The 18894-nt window shown below is 42.2% G+C and overlaps 1 protein-coding gene across 1 annotated transcript in view; it reads right to left on the reverse strand.

Annotated features, from left to right (window-relative positions):
- The window catches only part of LOC147690328 (uncharacterized), a 196606-nt gene extending 188377 nt beyond the window's left edge, over positions 1-8229 (reverse strand). The window contains 1 exon segment of the mRNA XM_086939476.1: positions 7435-8229. Coding sequence (XP_086795602.1) covers positions 7435-8229 — 795 coding nt within the window.
- Positions 8230-18894: the final 10665 nt, after the last annotated feature.

Below are 18894 nucleotides of genomic sequence, written 5' to 3' on the forward strand. Positions count from 1 at the left end.
TGCCAGACTGGAATTTTAAAACAGTGACACATTAATAAATCAACCCCAAATTAATTCATGTCAGTTGAAGCGGGGCAGGTGTGCTTGCTTTCCCCCCCCCCAATAATCTACAGTGATGATGAACCAGAGGGTAGCATTGATGTACCAGAGGGTGGCATGGGTGAAACAGAGGGTGGCAGCGGTGAAACAGAGGGTGCTGGGAACCTGTGATGATGAACCAGACGTAGAAACAACATAGTCGTGACCGTTGCGAGCCGACAAGTAAGTTCGCAATTGCGAACTGGTACAAAACCCTCGCGAACTGGCAGAAACCCTTGCGAACAAAAAAAAAAATTAGCGAGAATTCGCAGATTTTGCGGATTGTGAGTTCGCAAATTCGCGAACGCCAGTTTTGCAAAATTCGCCCACGCTTAGTCACAACTCCAAGTCCTTCCGTCCCTCTAACGACAGGGAAATCACATATGCATACCACAACCCTTTTCTTAGGCCCAAACTTTTCAGTCTCTGAAGACCCCGGCAATGAAGAAGGCCTGGAGAAATTGCCTGAATGGAGGAGGATACGAGACCTATTACCCTCGCTAAATTCTTCTGAGCTAGCTCATTCCTTTTTAAAATAAACCTCAACTCCTTTCTTATTTTAAAAAAATCTTTTTGTGAACAAGAAGAAATTGAGGTCCCAAAGCAGCCACCTGAAAGCCCACAAACTCCATTATCTGAGTTGGAACCAAAACTGATTTTCAGTTCTCGGCCTGACGTGAGCAGCGCATGCGCTGATTGTGCCATGACGAGTGTCTTTTGGAATCGATACAGATTCCAGGCATGCACGCGGTGGAACAGAAGGTGTGCATACGGGGACTGGATGCTTTACTGGCGGCGTGATACTCTGGGGGCTTTTTTTTTCAGTCAGGTGCTGCGAACAATCACTGCATCAATGTATTCTCGCCCACAATTTCAACAATTTAGCACACACAAAACCAAATACCAAAAGTGCTGGAATACTGCCTCCATCTGCAGAGTTAAAGTTGTGCATCACAACAGAGCTTAGCTTCCTGTCCTTATAAAAGGGAGGAAGGAGCTTGAAACATTCCAGGTCATATAACACAAATCAGCGGAAAATACTAAGACATACCAAAAGGCAACAAGGGTTTGTTGCTCCGTACCAAAGGCAAGGCAAACACTGTTACTTTGAGCAAAAAAATTAACACAATAAAGACAACACAGAATAACACAAGCATCCTCTTACACCCTTCCCCAGTGTGCTCCACAGCCCCTTTTAATAGCGCTCGCTGCTCTCTCACTCAGTGACCTCCAGCCCACGACATCGCATAGACTCCTGGCATGTTTGCTTTGGTCCTGGTGAGCTCCGGAGTCTAAATGGCGGCGGCCAATGGGCACGTTGCACCCTGTCAGGCATCTGTCAAGTGCTGACAATAGCCCTGCTGTGATGTGCACGCCTGCATGCAACAGGGGACACCCGACACAAAAGCAAGAGACAGCAGGGCTGGTGGAACCAGAACGGTAAATCTGCTTCCATACGTTAATAATTGGACTGCTGGTCGCACAAGCCATGAAGCTAGCAGATGATTGTTTCATATATACGTGTGATCGAGTAATTTTGTTCAAATGGAATCAAAGTAAAACTACATGTCCCAGAATGCATCTGTTTATGAAATGAAAATGATAATCGGACTGCAATGTTCATGCAGGACACACTGAAAGACCCTTCGTGGACTGAGTGACTGATGACTGCATTCAGGCCTGGCTTGATTAAGGAGTCCACAGTTCATTTTACCATCAAACCAAGTCTGTTTGAGTGGCTCACAGTTTCCCCCCACACACAAGTAATTTGCTAATGCTAAGAAATTGTGCTTCTGTGTATTATGTCCGGTATTCACTTTCACATAAGAGCTGTCTTGGTTTGTCACCAGTTTGTTTGGAAAAAAAATTCTGTAAAAAAGATCGTTTAGTCCTTTAAATATCCATTAATGCCCCAACACCCAGAGTGAGGGTGGAACCTGTTTGGGACTTATTGGGATGTGGAGCTGGCATTGAAACATTTCAAAGAGCTGCTTTTAGATCCTAACTTACCCAAAGATTTGTAAAATTGAGTCTTCCGATAATCCCTAAAGACACATTAAATTCATTCTATTTTAATCAAAATATATTTTGCAAAAACATAATTGCTAATGAGAGCTCATTTGAATCTTTAATACAGTATTTTCTCGATACTTGTATTACCTTGCTACAGCTTAGGTTGTACACTAAATAAAGCAATGGCAATACTTATCTGAAGGAGCAGCCAATAAAAGAGAAAAGTGGTTGTGACAAGGGTCTATGGGCCAGATGTATATAGATTTTTCCTGGAAGTAAATGGCCTGATTCGTAGATTCTGGAAAAATGCCTTTTTCTATGTACCAAACTCTATTTTTGCAATTTGGTAACTTATTTCCAAATCGCAAAATGGATTAGAGATTCGGTATTAGGAAGGGGCATGTTAAAAGTGTCTTTTCCGAGTAGCGACTTGAGTGGTATGTGTGAACTCCTGCAACCGAAATCCAGTTGCAAAGCATTAACATTTTACCACCTACTTCAAGTAGGTGGTAACCCATTTGGAAACAGGAAGGGGTCCCTAAGGGACCTCTTGTCCTTTGTGAACGGTTGTGAAAACATTTTTTTAAGAGCAAGCAGTGTAAAAAAAACATTTCATTACAATTGTTTTTTAACACATCCTATTTTCCTTTAAGGAAAATGGGCTGCATTTAAAAAAAAAAAAACTTTGCTTTATTTAAAAGCAAACACAGGCATGGTGGTCTGCTGTCTCCTGCAGGCCACTATCCCTATGCTTTTAGCGGTTCCCAGTGGATCACAAATTGAAACCTATCTCATGAATGTTTATGAGGTAGGAGAATTGTGAACTACTGGGAATCATTAACCCTATACACACTGTTGTACATAGCTGTTTGCGATTTCCTAATAGCTATTTGTGAAAATTCGCTATTAGGAAATCGCAAAGCAAAAGCTACGTACATCTGACCCAATATACTCTGTCTGAAGATTCCAGAATGGAAGTAAATGTTTTGTGATGTTTTATGTTCTTTAAAGGGCTGCAGTTGGGTACAGCAAATAAAAGATATGTGCTGGAAGAACTGCTTTTGCTGTTCAGCCTAGCTGAGGACAACGACTGGACCCATCTCACTTGAACTCAGAGCGACTCCAAGGGTTTGCTGACTTGCCCCCTATTCTGAAGTCTTAGGGCCATCAAAGACTTCCTTCAACCCTGCAACACTCTTAGACTCTGCTATCTGTGAGTCCTGTTCTGCCAAGTGGTGTCAATCCAGTCCTGGGCCCTTGAAAGTGAGCTTCTGCTTTGCAGAACTATCAAGATCGACGTAGTGTCAAGTTTACGCAGATCGGAACCATCGCATTGCCCTTCAACGCTGACACAGGAGCTAATTGACAACATCGCTTTGAAGGACAGCGTGGCTGGACGGCCACCGACAGCATGGCTCAATGCTGATGCAGCGCCTGAATTGTAATGGGCTTCATTGAATCTTCGACGTCGATGCTCCTTACATCCAAGATACTTTTTCAGCACGGCCTACGTGAGTCCTGTGAGCCAGCCTGGCCCCCATGGAGGTCAGCCTGAACTTTGGATTTATCCAGTTTAAGTAACTTTACTACTTGCGGCTATTTACAAAATCCATGTGTAAAATTACTCAAATATGCAGATTTACAAGTATGGGAGAAGCCAAACTTATGAGTGTAAGTTACTACTGGAAAAAAGTAACAGTAGTAAATTCAGCACCACTTTAGGTGGGAACTTATTTTTAATATAAACATTGGTTAATTAATTATATCTAAATGCATATATTTAAATTAAAGATTTGAATTAAAATTAAGTTAATGAAACAAATAAGATATATTATAATATTTAAATGACAATTGTTTTTCAGAAATTTAAACAAAAAAATACATTCCCACCTAAAGTATTCTTATGCATTACTAATTTATATTTTAATTCAAAATATTATTACATTCAAAGAACAATTATGTTATATTTTTAGATAGTTTCTTTAACATTACATTATATTTATTTATATGTGTTACTATTTTAAATAATTACCTTTGACAATATTTCCTATGGGATTTTATTTCAGGTCACTTCCACCATTATTTTCTCAGAGAGGGTGTTGCAGTACCAGTGGTTGGTTATGTGTGGTGCTCAACTTATTCCAGCCCTACTCTTTTTGAGGTGGATGCATGTCCCTTCCTCAACCTCTCCCTTACACTACTGGTCCAGCGATTAGGGACTAATAAATGTCATCACCTGCACGCAATTCAATATCCTACAAGTCCCTTACACACTGGGTGAGCACAAACCAAACTTACCACATTTTCAATACCATATCATCCTCGCATTATCCTTTTGTGGCACTGCAATTTGTTTTTATTTAATCAGGGTTTGGCAAAATAATACTTAGCTCTAGTATAAACTATTGTGCATTCTTCATGTAACCCAGTCAATAACACTATTAATGACAAACTCATTCATGAGTTAATAATGCTTTATCTATAATAATGCGATTGCTCATCAAGTACAATACAGCTCGAATCATAAATCACCATACAAGAGAAACATCAATGGAAAATGTAATAAACACATCTCAAATACAAGTCTCTGAGTGAGTGGGAAGGCGTAGAGACGAAAGAATGGAGACATAAATCATTTGCAAAACAGTTATGCATATTCAGCATATCATACTAACCAAGGTTCAAGAAATTTGGAAAGCTACCCTCTGGCCATGAGAGTAAGCAAGGCCTCTCAAGAAGAGTTAAGAGGCAAAGTTTAAAGTCAGGTTTCAGCAGAGCAGCAACCAGCCCATAGAATTTAGGAAAGAGCAACACAGCCCTCTCCTCTCGCAAAGTAGGAAAATCACACCTAAAAACCCACCCCCTTTCTACAACTAATTATACCCTAAATTCTCAGAAGTCCAACCCACATTGTATCATAACACGCTATTTCATTTCATTCTGTTGGTCGAAACAGGAGGTGTTCTACCACACCACTCTTGACATGACAATTTTGCAAAAAGATCCATTGTCCATTTATTCATGCTATTAACGTCCAGCCAAGGAAATAAAATGTCAAACTTCCATAGTTTGTACACTTCCTACATCTCAGTCATGTATCAACTTTTGTGCCACAATTGTTTTAATGCGCCGCTCACTGAGGAAGTGTTCCAATCTCTTTATTCAATTTGTTTCCTCCATGCAACCTTGGCAGGCACACAGGAAGTCACAATGGACAGTTCACAATTTCTTCCCTTCTACATTTCTAATACGCCATATTAATTTCAAAAGAGGCACTCAGGCCTTTTCTGTGGATCAGAAAAATCTCACTCATAGGAAACACGAATACAAGTGTTATTTATCGTTTAGAGAGCCATCCTATTAAAAACATCCTATGTGATGCATACTTTCTTGCTTTATCCATGAGCAATTTAATAGATTATTCTTTTGATTCAGTTTAGTGAAAAAAAAAATAGCAGATTTTAGTCTGTTATTTTCTCCATTAACCACATGCATTGCGGCCTACTACAGCACTTTAACATGCGGTTGCGCAGTTTCCATCTTCTCCCATTAGTCTTTTGCATTTATTTTGCACATCACTCGGTTAGTATTTTCACATAATGGGGGTTCAATCAGAGCAGGTTTTATTTTGCGAAAACCCTGCTCCATCACTACCTAGACCCTTTCTTACTCCTCCCTACACACCTCCCACTTAGTAGCAAGTATGCCCTTTCTTGCAGCCACTCCTACTCGTCCCTCTCACATTTCCTACTAATGGTCCGATTCCGATCCCGCTCGGAAGCACTCCACGTGATTTCTCCGGGTGACTCGTACAGCTGTACAAGCGAGCAAGTACGATGTGAAAATCGCGCTCCACGTGACTCATACGCGTCCGCGAGCTCTTCCGGACGACTCCGCCATGGCCAACATGTACAGCGCAACGTGTGGATTCCCGGACGAGCAAGTACAATGTGCGCGTCGGGGCAGTGGGATTGAGTCGTCGGGGACTGCCTGTCTTGCTGTATGCGGTCAATGCTGTCCTTCTAGCCCGCACCCCGAAAGGGTTACAAACAATACTTGATGCCTTTCACGGATTTATGGCTAGTCGTGACCTATCCATAAATAACACAAAATCTTATGTGATGCAGGTGGGGAAAGGAGCAAAAAAACAGTACCCCTTTAGGGTAAATGGCACCAGGGTGCCTACATGTACCTGTTTTTTCTACCTGGGCGTCTTCTTGGATCATCAGTTGAACTGGGCCTCAGTCCTGAATAAGAAAAGGGGAGAAGTTTCTAGGGCTAACGCAGCACTCTTTGATTTTGCTGCGATAATGGACAATAGACCAGTGGCGGCCATGTTGAAGGTTTATCGTGCAAAGAGCATCTCGATAGCTAGTTATGGAAGCGAACTATGGGGATACGGCAACCTAGAGGGTCTCCAGGTGGTTGAAAACAAATTCCTAAAACGGCTTTTGTGTGTCCCACAGGGGACATCGAATATGTCTGTGCATGAAGAGACTGGCATGCCTTTTTATCAGTGACTCCCTGTCCTTGCGACCCCTTACCTTTTGGCTACAATGCTGGCTCAATAAACAGCTTGGCTTAACTCAATTCAATTCAATTTAATTAAGCTTTATTCGATTTAAAATTAAATCATAAAAGCATACAGATTATTAAGAACAGTCATAATAATTACATCTCACTAAAAATAGTTATTTACACGCTTAAAAGGAAACAACATTTTACAGAGTTTAATATTTAGAGCATGTTAAGTTAACATTAAATCAGTTAGGGGCTTCCCCTGTCTAAATTAATGTAATGTAATCCACTCCAGATTCGGGGCAAGGTCTAAAATTGATTTGAAGTCGGCATTTTATAACCATTTTGTACATATACGTTTCTGGCCAACTGATGGTTGCTCTCTACAATTGGTCTTAACGGGGTGAGGTAAGACGTCCTGGGATAAAAGTCATGTAATTGCCATGTAGATATAGGACCATCTCCCAATTGGGGCTGCCAGGATTGTAGATAGGGGACGACACGTTCATTTCTAAATCTTACCAGGACAAGGTCCCCTTTAGTGTCCTTAGGGAGCGGTCCCAGCCAACCCACCCTTCTGACGCTTACTATCGAGCCGTCAATATTAGGTGGCAGGGGTCTGTTTTTCGTTAGCCAAAAAACGACTTTATTTCTTAAGTCGTGCTGTCTTTCAGGTATTCCTTTCTTAAGTGCTGGGACACCCGAAAGAACACATACAAAAGGGGCGGCTATTGGGGGTAAATTTATATGGTCACTTCTGCCAGAGATGATACCTTGGTTATCAGCTATCACATTATGAGGTTTTGGGCCTAGGGTCGACCTTACTTTGGGGCTGGGCCTCTGGGTTGTAGTGGAGTGGCTAACTACGTTTGGATTTTTTCGTGATGTCCTATGTGCAACTATTGGTTTATTCCCACTGTTATTGCTTTGAGTAGCTGATTCGTGCACCACAGTGGCAGCTAGAACAGGTTGCTGGCTGGGTTCTGCCATGTTCTTTATTAGTGACGTGCTGGCGTTAATTGTCATCTCAATTTCACTGAAATTTTCTCCTAAACTATTTATTCTTGCTCTCCGTGGGGATATAATAGAAGTAACCAGCCGTTCTATAAGGTCCAGTAAAATTGCCTGGGAGGTAGGAGCAGGAAATTCCAGAGTTTTGTGTATCTTAGCTGCTGTCGGGGTAGGTGTAGTCGTTGCTAGGGAACTTGGACACAATTTTCGTTGTTTGGCTTCACTCCCCATGCGTGTAGTCCCGCGTCGCTTCCTTTTGGCGGGTGGGATGTTAAGGGGCCCTGTATGATTACTGTTAACTTTTACTAGTGGAGATGGGGAGAGGGCATCTGGTGTGTTATCGTCTGTCAGTAATGGCGTAGTGGGCTGGGCGTTAGGAGTTGCTAGGGGACTGACCAGAGCATGGAGTTGCTCGGTTACATAATCTACTGCGACATACTGGGTCTTACAAAGGTCATTCAGTTCTTCCAGCAAGGCTGATCCATATGCTACATCGGCTGTCTGTGTGACAGGGTGATTGCAAAGCACACTATCTCTGGGCAAGCGTTGTTCTAATCTATCTAGTTCATGAGTGATAGGTAAGGTTACCCTTTCTAGATAGCAATCCATGGGCCCCGTGACCTCGCTCCTCTGCGCGCCACAGCTCTTAGAAGCCACCTTACGTGACATGAAGGTACTAGATCAACAGTAAAGTCTCGAAATAGGATCCGTAGTGAGGTTCTTAGAGTGAGCAAGTGATAATGAGCATAATGTCGATGTCACCTTTTACCTTACAGACAAAACCAAGGGGACTGGCCCGGTCCGGTCTCCTCTGGCCTCTGAGGGCCACAGAGGGCCCGCCCTTTGCCCGGGCTTCTCCCGGGGCTCACCCGCGCGCGTCCCGCGGGACGAGGGACCGAGGGAGCCTTTATGCGCCTCCTGGCGCTTGCCTCTGACGCCCACTGCTGTTCACGGGGGTGGGAGGGGCCCGTCGGGGCAAAGCCCGGCCCTTAGCTGCTGGTGCAGCGGATATCGGTGGAGCCTAGCCCGGCCCTCTGCAGCACAGGAAACAACTGCAGCCCAACAGGTGAGACCCCCCCTTTACTCATAGTTTCCTAAAAGATATATTGAGCCTAGATTGTATGACCAAAATTCCCTGGATGAAATACCTCAAAACTAGTTTTGGGAAGGAGGGATGCTTGGATTTGTTTTCAAATTCGGAAGGATTCACTAGAAAAGACGTAGCATATATCAAACAGTCCTTCACTGCACGAAAAATAATGGAAAGGCAGGAAAAGGATCTGTTGAAGCCCAATGTGCGTCACCATATGATGCTCAAAACCTCGCCAGGTGAGGAACCATATCTACTTTGGCCACTACCAGGCTATGAGTGTTTTTTACTAATTAGGTTTAGGTTTAATTTGTTTCACTTTTTATTAGCAGTCCCAAGGGGGTGTCATAGAGGGACAGTGCTAGCACCCTGTGGCTGCGACATCCTGTCTCCACAGGCTTTGCTGCACTTTATGTTCTTTTGTAAATATTATGAATTCCCCAGGGCTTTTTATCTTAAACCTATTTTAAAAATATTGCAATTTGTACAAGCTCACCCTGCCCTACTGTATTTACAATTGTTAAAACCTGATTGTATACCCCATGTGATTGGCTTTTTAAAAAGCTCAGTGAAGTATAGAAAATGTCTGGATACCTAGAACTGTATAAGTAATCCCCGAATGATGCTCTTCCTAATGTGCAATAGCTGGATTTTAAATTATGAAAAATTTGTTGTAAATGGTGTATATTGTAACACGTATTTTAACTGTAAGCTTGAAATATATTCTGTTTTATGAACTTTTATGGTTGTGTACAAAACAAAAACCGAATAAAGTACTTTTGAAATTGAGTCGGAGCCTCCAACTCGAAAAAGCTCTGGGAAGCGGACTTCTGGGTCCGTACCGGGCCCCCCTTCACCCGGGGCCCTAAGACTCGATCACTGGGGGGTCCCAAGGATCCCCCCTACACATGCATGCACGGTGGGGGCAGGCCCAAGGTGTCCCCGCGACAGGGGGCCCCCTTGATTTGATTTGAATTAAACTTATATAGCGCAACGAATGCCCGGAGGAGTCTTGGCGCTGAAGACTAGACAGATAAAGAACTAGCGTCAGAAACAGCCACGTTTTTATTGACTTCCTAAACGTTTTTAGATCTGCACTATTTTTAATTGTTAATGGAAGGGCATTCCAGGATTTGGCAGCTCTTATCAAAAAAAACCTGCCTCCCCAGCGTACTTGTTTGAACCTGGGAATTTGCAACAGTTTTTATTGAGCAGACCTGAGATTCCTAGATGGAGCATAGACTTTTAAATGCGCTCTCAGGTATAAAGGACCATTCCCCTGGAGTGCCTTATAGGTGATACATAGGGCCTTAAATACTGTTCTCCTCTTGACTGAGAGCCAGTGCAGTGTATCCAATTGTAGGGATACTGACTCGAATTTTGGTATATTCAGAATCAGTCTGGCTGCAGCATTTTGCAGTTGTTGTAGCTTTTTCATAAATTGGGCTTGGATCCCCAAATACAGCGCATTGCCATAATCCAGCCTGGAAATGGCAAGAGCCGTTACAACTGTTTTTAAAGCCTCCGGCGGAATTTAGGCACAAATCTTCCTGATCATTTTGAGGATAGCCCAAACGCTGGAGGATAAGCAGTTAATTTGGCTCTCAAAAGTCAGCTTGTGGTCCAAAATAAACCCAAGATTTTTTGCTTTCGAGATAGGTGTGGGACATTCGCCCAGTTCTGAAGGCCACCACTTAGGTGACCATGCCAAGGGGTCGGTACCCAGCAACAGTATCTCTGTCTTAGTACCACTCAGCTTGAGACAGTTAGATTGATCCAAGCATTTACGTGGCGCATACAGTTGTTAAAAAGATCTGCTGTATCATCCACATTATTGGTTGCTGTGACGACTACCTGTGTGTCGTCCGCATATGAGATTACCGAGAACCCATATTGTCTTATTATTGCTGCCAGTGGAGCTACATAAATGTTAAATAGAGTGGGGCTCAGCGCGGAGCCCTGAGGTACTCCTTGTCCAAGATGTTCCTTTTTTTGTCCATGGGAGCCTATGTACGCAACGTACTCCAGACTCCCATAGACTTCAATGGGGCTCCGAGCGAACCGAGTCTCTCAGCGCTGCATCGCATCGTACTCTGTCTCTCGGAGCCCGAGTCGCTCGGAAAGCTCTACGGGCGTGAGTCGGCCATAGGGCTTTCCCAGCGAGATCCGAATCGGGCCCCAAGTAGTAAACTTACATGTGTGAGTATCTCTCCATAGAAAAGATAGGAGAAGTGGAGGTGTATTAAAGCAAATCACTTATGCAATGCACAGCGGCTTGGCAGCTGCCATCGAAAACTTTTTCAAAAATATATTTAAAAGGTTCGGTACAACAGAGGAACAGGGAGAAGCAACTGAGACAGAGCAGGAGGAGGAAAGTAATTGGGAGTACGCGGGAGTGGTGAAAGCAACAGGCAGTGGGAAGGAGCAGTAAAAGCAATGGGGAGTAAGCTGGAGGGGTGGAAGCAATGGGAGTGAGCTGGAGGGTTGGAAGCAACATGGAGTGGGCAGGAGGGGTGAAAGAAAAAAGGGAGTGGGAGGGTTGGGAGCAACAGAGAGTGGGCAGGAGGTGGAAGCAACGGGGAGTGGGCAGGAGGTGGAGGCAACAGGGAGTGGGCGGGTGGAGGAAGCCACAGGGAGTGGGCGGGTGGAGGAAGCAACAGGGTATGGGCAGAAGGAGGAAACTACAGGGAGTGGGCAGGAGTGGGGTAGCAACGGGGAGTGGGCGGGATGTGGGACACACAGGAGACTGGACTGGGCCACTCCCTTTGATCTTCTTTAAATCGTGAGACTTTATATTATTGTGTTTAATTGTAGTTTTATTTAAAGTTGTTTTTTAATATCAAATTGACTCTTCCTTACTGCTCATTTAATCTCGAGCTAAGCATAAGACCCTGTGAATGACAATGACATCAAAAAACGCTAAGGGGAACAAGCCAGGAAACAAGGCGATGGGGGTAACTGGCACTCTTGACGCATTTATTACCAAGGCTGCATCTATATTAGAAAAGGAGATTGCTCAAACTGAACGGCGTATATCCTCTGACTTTATATCTCTGAGAAGATCCTCCCTGGGGGGGGCTAGCCTTAGTACCTTCTCTCGAACAACCAATAGTCCTAACCGCTCAGAGTGTAATCACTACACAGCAACAACAAGATTTATCTGTAATTCTAGACACAAGTGGACCTGATTTAAGTATAGAATCATTCATGGTCTTACCCAGAGCATCCATAGCCCCGAGTTATAACATACAAACAGTTAATACATCATCCCCAGATTCTAATCCCCAAATACAAACACAGGCGCTAGGTACCAATCGGAAGCGGCGCGGCAATATACAGAAGGGCGGATGTACGAAGAAGCCCAAAGTTTCGCAACCAAACGCGATTAATAGGTCAAACACAGATAGGTTTAATAGACTTAAACAAGCAGGGAACACTAACATTAATTCAAGTAGTCCTCCTGTAATCATTGAGGATACATTACAGAGAGAATTGAGCGGCAAAGATTTTTCCATAGAAAATATTGAACATCTAGTAAGATCGCTAATCTTGCCGTTAATGGAACGTACAAAAAGGATTAACGACCAGCTAGGGGCACTTGAAAAGATAACCCAGGCCAACTCAGCGATGCTGGAGAAGATGGCTGAGGTTAAAACACAGACACATAGTACCGAAAAAACACTTCCCGCTAAACAGGTAATAGTCCTGAAAGGGAAACCAAGGCAAGTAAGGAGCGACACACCAAAGTTAGACCGTGGAAATACTGCACATACGGTCCCAACAGTAATTACAAGTGAAGTAAATGAAGGGCAACAGGGTAGACAAAAAAAATGGAGTTGTCAATATTATTGAGACATCAGAAATTATACAGGGACAAACAAAGTAGTAACCAGTAATCAAAATGGGCCCAGGATAAGAGTTGATCTTCCCCCAGCTCATACCCATACGTTATCGTTTTGGCAGGTGTCACAGAATGGACGCAAGATAGGGTTGAATCTTTCCACGAGCTAAAAAACAAGGTTATGTTTTGGCTAGCTAACAATAGACCCCTTAGACCAGATTTGCGAGGGGAAATCCTAAATGTACATAGAGTGCACTGGGTGGGACATAAAGTTAAGGATATTAATGGTGACTGCACTATAGTTAATTTTAGCGATCCCAGAGTAGTGCAGTTCATTAGTAGTTTTTCCAATTATGAGAATCCGGGTAGCATTTTTTCTTTCGATCTGAGCTATTTTTATCCGATAACCCCAGGAGTTATCAGTGGAATACGGTCATACAATCGACATTATACTAGGGTAGATTCCCGTCAAGGTCATCAACTCCAGGCCCCATCAGCATTGATAAGACATATAGGATTTGTTCCACATGATTTTTATCAAAGCGGAAATTATCCTCGAGGTAGGGATTATTTTAATGTTCAAGCTAGTAACAGCTTTGAACCTTTATCTGGGCTCGGGACTGACCAATAGCTGAGACTTTAAAGGCTAGTTATAATGTGGAACTGACTTCCCCGGCAGATAGGGTTCCACAGGAGCTTCTGGATCCCTCGAACCCATTGGATACAGAACTTGTGAGCAATGTAACCTCATACTATGATATGTTTACTGTGCCCGATGAAAGCCTGTCTGATGATACAAAATCAGTTCAGATAGAAAATGCTGCAAATATTAATGAGGGGGGCAGCAAAAAGAAAGGACAAAGTGGTCCTTTATCTCATGGAATATAGCCGGTCTTAGATCCAAACTGGATAACCCTTTATGGGTAAAAATGACAAACGACTACGACGTCATATGCCTACAAGAGACATGGGCAAGGGAAGAGCATAATTTAAATGGTTTTAAGACAATATTTACTCCTGCCATCCGTTCATTACATGGCAGAGCCAAGGGTGGGCTCTGCACATACGTTTCCAATTCCTTTCAATGTAAAAGTATGGAGACCTTTTATAATAACTGTTTTTACCGTATAATAGGGTTAAATCTAAATAATACTATTTGTCTTTTGATTGGGAATATGTACAACAATGTCCCTTCAGTAAATATACTTGGTGTTTTTAAAGTCCTGAAACATGAACTTAGCAATATAATTAGTAACAATAGCAAAGAGCTTCTAATTATATGGGGGGGCGATTTTAACGTTGGCCTCTGTAATAGAATAGGTAAGGGGAACTGTGGGCTAACAGTAGAAAGAGATTTTTCATTTACCCACTTTGAACATACAGCAACGGGGGATATTCTGACCTTGGTTTTGCTAATATCCTGTGTCAACCAGAAGTTCCCTTCTCCGCTACCTTTATGGGTAGAGGGTTATCATCAGTAATCGATTATATTTTGATATCTACTTGTTATAAAGATAGTGTTGTGTAATTTTCATTGCTGGATATTACCCTCAGCGATCACTACCTTATAAGGGTGGACATAACAGATCCGCGTATTGATTCTGGTACAACTGAAAATGTATCTAGATCATATTCAAGTCACATTGACATTTCAAGGCAAAATGGATATGCACTTAAGTGGTCTAAGGTGGTGCCGAAGAAATTCTGGGTAAAATTATAAGGGCCAGTAAAGAGAGTTTTAAGACCTGCCTGGATATGGGCACTGATAATGCAGAAATAATCTCTAGTTTTAAGGAAATACCAATATGCATTAAAAATAATTTATGGGTAGAATTAAAGAACCCAAAAAGCAAACCTAAAGGCTGGTTCGACCCAGTATGCACTAAGGCACATTCCAATCTTAAGAGGGCCCTGAAATGCCAACCAAGGGATCAGAATTTGATCAGGGACCTTCGCAGAATTTATAAAACCGCAATAAAAAATAGAAGTGATAAGATGAAGAAGGAATCGTGGGGGGCATTAGTTGACGCCTCCCAGCTGAAAAATATGACAGCCTTTTGGAAGGCTGTCAATGCACCCTATTTTAAAGATAATACTAAGGCAAGGCTAGAAATTGCTATCTCTGAGGACGAGTGGGTAAACGATTTTAATACACTTTATGATTCCCCATGCATAAATGGTCCACCATCGAGTGAGATGTTAGTATTGGATAAGGATTCGACCTTTACGAATAAACATAAAGAGGAGTTGAAATTCACTTTAGCAGAGGTTACTAAGGGGATAAATTCCAGTCTGGGTGATAAGGCGCCCGGACCGGACGGTGCTCCTGTGGATGTTTTCAAAAACAACATAGCCTTATGGGCACCTCTACTTACTGTAATATTTAATGCAGCAGATAAGGTGGGACTAGTTAGCACATGGTAGGAATCAATTATCGTCCCTATTTTTAAAAAGGGGGACAGGGCTAGATGTGCATGCTACCGCCCAATATCTTTGCTTGATTCAACAATCAAAATAATTGGACGGGTCATATTAAACAGGCTGTAGTTAAGGGCTGAGGAGAATAAGGTTATTAGTGATCTCCAATACGGTTTTAGAGAAGGGATAGGGACAGTTGATCAATGCCTTAACCTATTTATTATTCAAGAGAAGTATACTAAGGTGAAAAAAGGCAGGTTATATTTAACATTTGTGGACCTAACATCCGCCTTTGACTGTGTAACACACAGCAAATTATGGCTGATCTTGACTCGGTTGGGTGTGGACAACAACATCATCCAGTTCCTTAGAGAACTATATAACGGTGCAAGAGCCACGATTAGATATGGCAAAAGAGGGGAGTGTACTAGAATGTTCAATATAGCGAGGGGTGTGAGGCAAGGATGCGTTCTTGCACCTTTCCTATTCTCTATATATATTAATGAGCTAGAGAGCGTCCTGCTTCAAGGTGGTCATGATATGCCCACGGCACAAAAGCGATCAATACCTGCACTCATCTATGCAGATGATGCAGTTTTAATGGCAAGGACCCCCTCGGCTATGCAAGTGATGATATCATCATTCAGTACCTTTATGACTAAATTGGATTTGAAGGTTAACTGTACAAAAACTTTTAGTATGAATTGTGGTCGAGGAACTAATCTGAAACAAAGAACAATGTTTATTGACTCTTAACCCTTAGACCACGTTCAAACCTTCCCATATTTAGGAATTCTTTTTGCCCGCACTGGACAGTGGGGTAGTGCAGTCAAAAGTAGGAACCTGTTATTTGCCAAATCTATTATGGCCCTTAAACTGTTTAGTAAAAAGCTAGGGAGCAAGCCTGTGAAAGAGCTTCTTTACATATATAAATCTAGTTGTATAGCGGTTGCTACGGATGGAGCGGGAATCTGGGGGGATGCTAATGTCCTTGCCCTTCAGCTAACTGAAAATAGCTTTATTAGATACCTTCTATCTCTACCTGAAAGTATTTCCACCTATAATTGCCATATTGAATTAGGCTTACCCTATTTAGAGGATATTATCAAGGTTCAGCCAGTTCTTCTTTGGCATAGAGTGTGGACAATGAAAGATAGTCAACTAAACCGTCTCATTTTGGAAGATGTACTGAAAATGGACTGTGTTCACCAAGTGAAATGGTTGAGATATATAAATTCATTTCTTGTTAACATCGATCATCTGGAGTATTATGACGACCCTCTATCAATGAATCAGATTCCAAGAAAAGTATTTAAAAAGTTATGTTTAAATTACTTGGAACAATGCAGGGAGAAAATTGAGTTTACCAAGAAAACTGTGATCTCTCACCAATTGACAATTATCCCGCAGGTTATCCAACCGTATTTAACCCTGCAGATGAGAGATCATGAAAGATTTTTGATCATTCCTTTCAGATTTGGTATCCTTTTTAGACTCCTGAGCTTTCCCTCTATTAATAATTGGAGTAGTAATATATGTAAATGTCCCTGCGATAACTTGTCTACACAATCAGATATCCATATTTAATTTTTCTGTAAATTTTATTCTAAACCGAGGAAAAGGTGGATTTTACCAATATTAAGGTACTTAGAGCTTAGACAATGTCGACCTGCATTTTTAACAATAATGAAATTAGATGACATTTTTACTGTGGCATCAGTCTCTGCTTATCTCAAAAGAGTTTTTTATTTCCGGAAATCAATTCTTATATGATTTTACATGTAATTGAACTGTGGCATTTTACTGGGAATATTGTATGTTTTTAAGTAATATGAATTATGTGATTTAATTGTTGTAATATAAATTGTGATTATGTGTAAACTTGTATGGTTATTATCTAATGTAACCGAATAAAGTCTCTTGTAAAGTGTCTGCTTTCAGGTTGTTACCGGTGCATCCCTCTGATTTTTCATTACTGGGCATATTTTTTGAAGGACAATACTTTGTCGACAAGACCCTTCCTATGGGCTATGCTATTTCATGCAGACTATTTGAGGCATTCAGCTCTTTTCTTCAGTGGTGCTTTTCTTTCCGTACAGGTCATATGGGCATCACACACTATCTAGATGATTTTCTATTTATGGGCGCAGCCAACTCACATCAATGCGAAGTGGCTTTACAAGATTTCAAACTTTTTGCACAAGAAATGGGAGTACCGTTAGCAGAGGACAAAACAGAGGGCCCTTGTTGTTGCCTTACAAATCTGGGCATTGAGATTGATACCATCAAGATGCAGGCTAGGCTTCCCCAGAAGAAAATTGCAGAAATAACAAGACTTTTAGAACATGCACGTGCTGTGACAAAATTGACTTTAGTGGAAGTGCAATGTTTGCTAGGTCATCTAAATTTTGCCTGTAAAAAGTCATACATGCAGGCAGGTCTTTTTGCAGGCGTTTGGGTTTCTCTATGTCAAGACTGAAGCTCCCACACCACAGAATCAGGGTCACAGCACGCATGCGAGCGGATTTTGAGGTTTGGTCAATTTGTTTGTCAAACTTCTAATGGCATAACACTTTGGTCATTGGGCGAAGATTTTATTTAGCAAATACAACTTTTTTCTGATGCCTTCGGTGCCCACCGTTTTGGCATGTTTTGGGAGGGTAAGTGGTGTGCAGTGAAGTGGCCGGATAATTGGGTTGCCGAGAAGAAGAGCATAGCCTTTTTGGAATTTTTCCCACTTATAGTGGCTCTAGCGGTATGGGGTCATAAATTGGCTAACAGAACAGTTCTTTTCAATGTTGATAACAAGACAGTGGTTGACTTAGTTAATGGTCAGAAGGCTTGGGATAAACAGATGTTAAAGTTGCTGCAGACCTTTATGTTAGGTTGTTTAAAATGTAACATTGTCTTCAAGGTTAAACACATTGCAGGAATAGCAAATAATATCGCGGATGCCCTGTCTCATTTTCAGTGGGAGAGATTCCGTGGTTTGGCACCCCGAGCGGAGGTACGGATGACTCCCATTGCCAGCGAGATATGGAATTTGGTGATATGAATGCTTATCAGCTAGTCGAGAATTCACTAGCAAAAAGCACCAAATTGGCTTACAGAAGAGCTTGGCTGGAGTTTTTAGATTCAGGTGCTATGTTTAGAATTTGCAGCAGAAGGGGGTTACAACAGCGCAGAGAGGATGTAGTAAAATGGATTATGCTTAATATCAATAAGATTGTTTCCTCCTCCACTATAGCGGGTAAGCTAGCGGGTATATCATTCAATGGGAAATCATTTTGGGGATACGAGCCATCGGCAGGCGAAATGGGCAAGAGGATGCTGCAAGGATGGGCCAAGACAAAAAGGAACTGCTAGGTACTGCCATTAACAATGATTTGAAGACAAAATAATTATCCCTGGTCCATTCAAATATTGAAATGTTCTTAGAGCATTCCAAAACGGACCAGACAGGGAGAGGTTCAACAGTAATCTTACAGGCTATAGGAGGTATTATTTGCCCCATACAAGTGTGGTCTGAATTTATAGCCATAGGTGGTGCAATTTCAAAATGTATTTTCCGTCATCAGGATGGTTCGCAACTAAAAGCATCACAGTTGTTGGCCATGTTAAGAAAATCATTGAAGATTATTGGTGAGGAGCCCAAAAAGTTTGGTATACACTCTTTTCGCATTGGGGCGGCCTTAGAAGCGGCCAGATGGGGTTTCTCTGTTGGTGACGTTAAAAAGTTAGTGCGATGGTCTTCTGATTGTTTTTTATGCTACATCAGAAAGCTGGAGCATGACAGCTAAAGATAGGGATATTAATTGTCTTCTCTTTTTAGGTCTGGACCAATCTCACCAGAAAGTATGGCTCATTGGTCACTCCTTCATCAAATGGGCGGCTACCCAGGCTGAAAAACTGCACTTTGGCAAGA

This window comes from Lissotriton vulgaris, chromosome 9 (genome assembly GCF_964263255.1).
Source record: "Lissotriton vulgaris chromosome 9, aLisVul1.2, whole genome shotgun sequence".
Classification (NCBI taxonomy): domain Eukaryota; kingdom Metazoa; phylum Chordata; class Amphibia; order Caudata; family Salamandridae; genus Lissotriton; species Lissotriton vulgaris.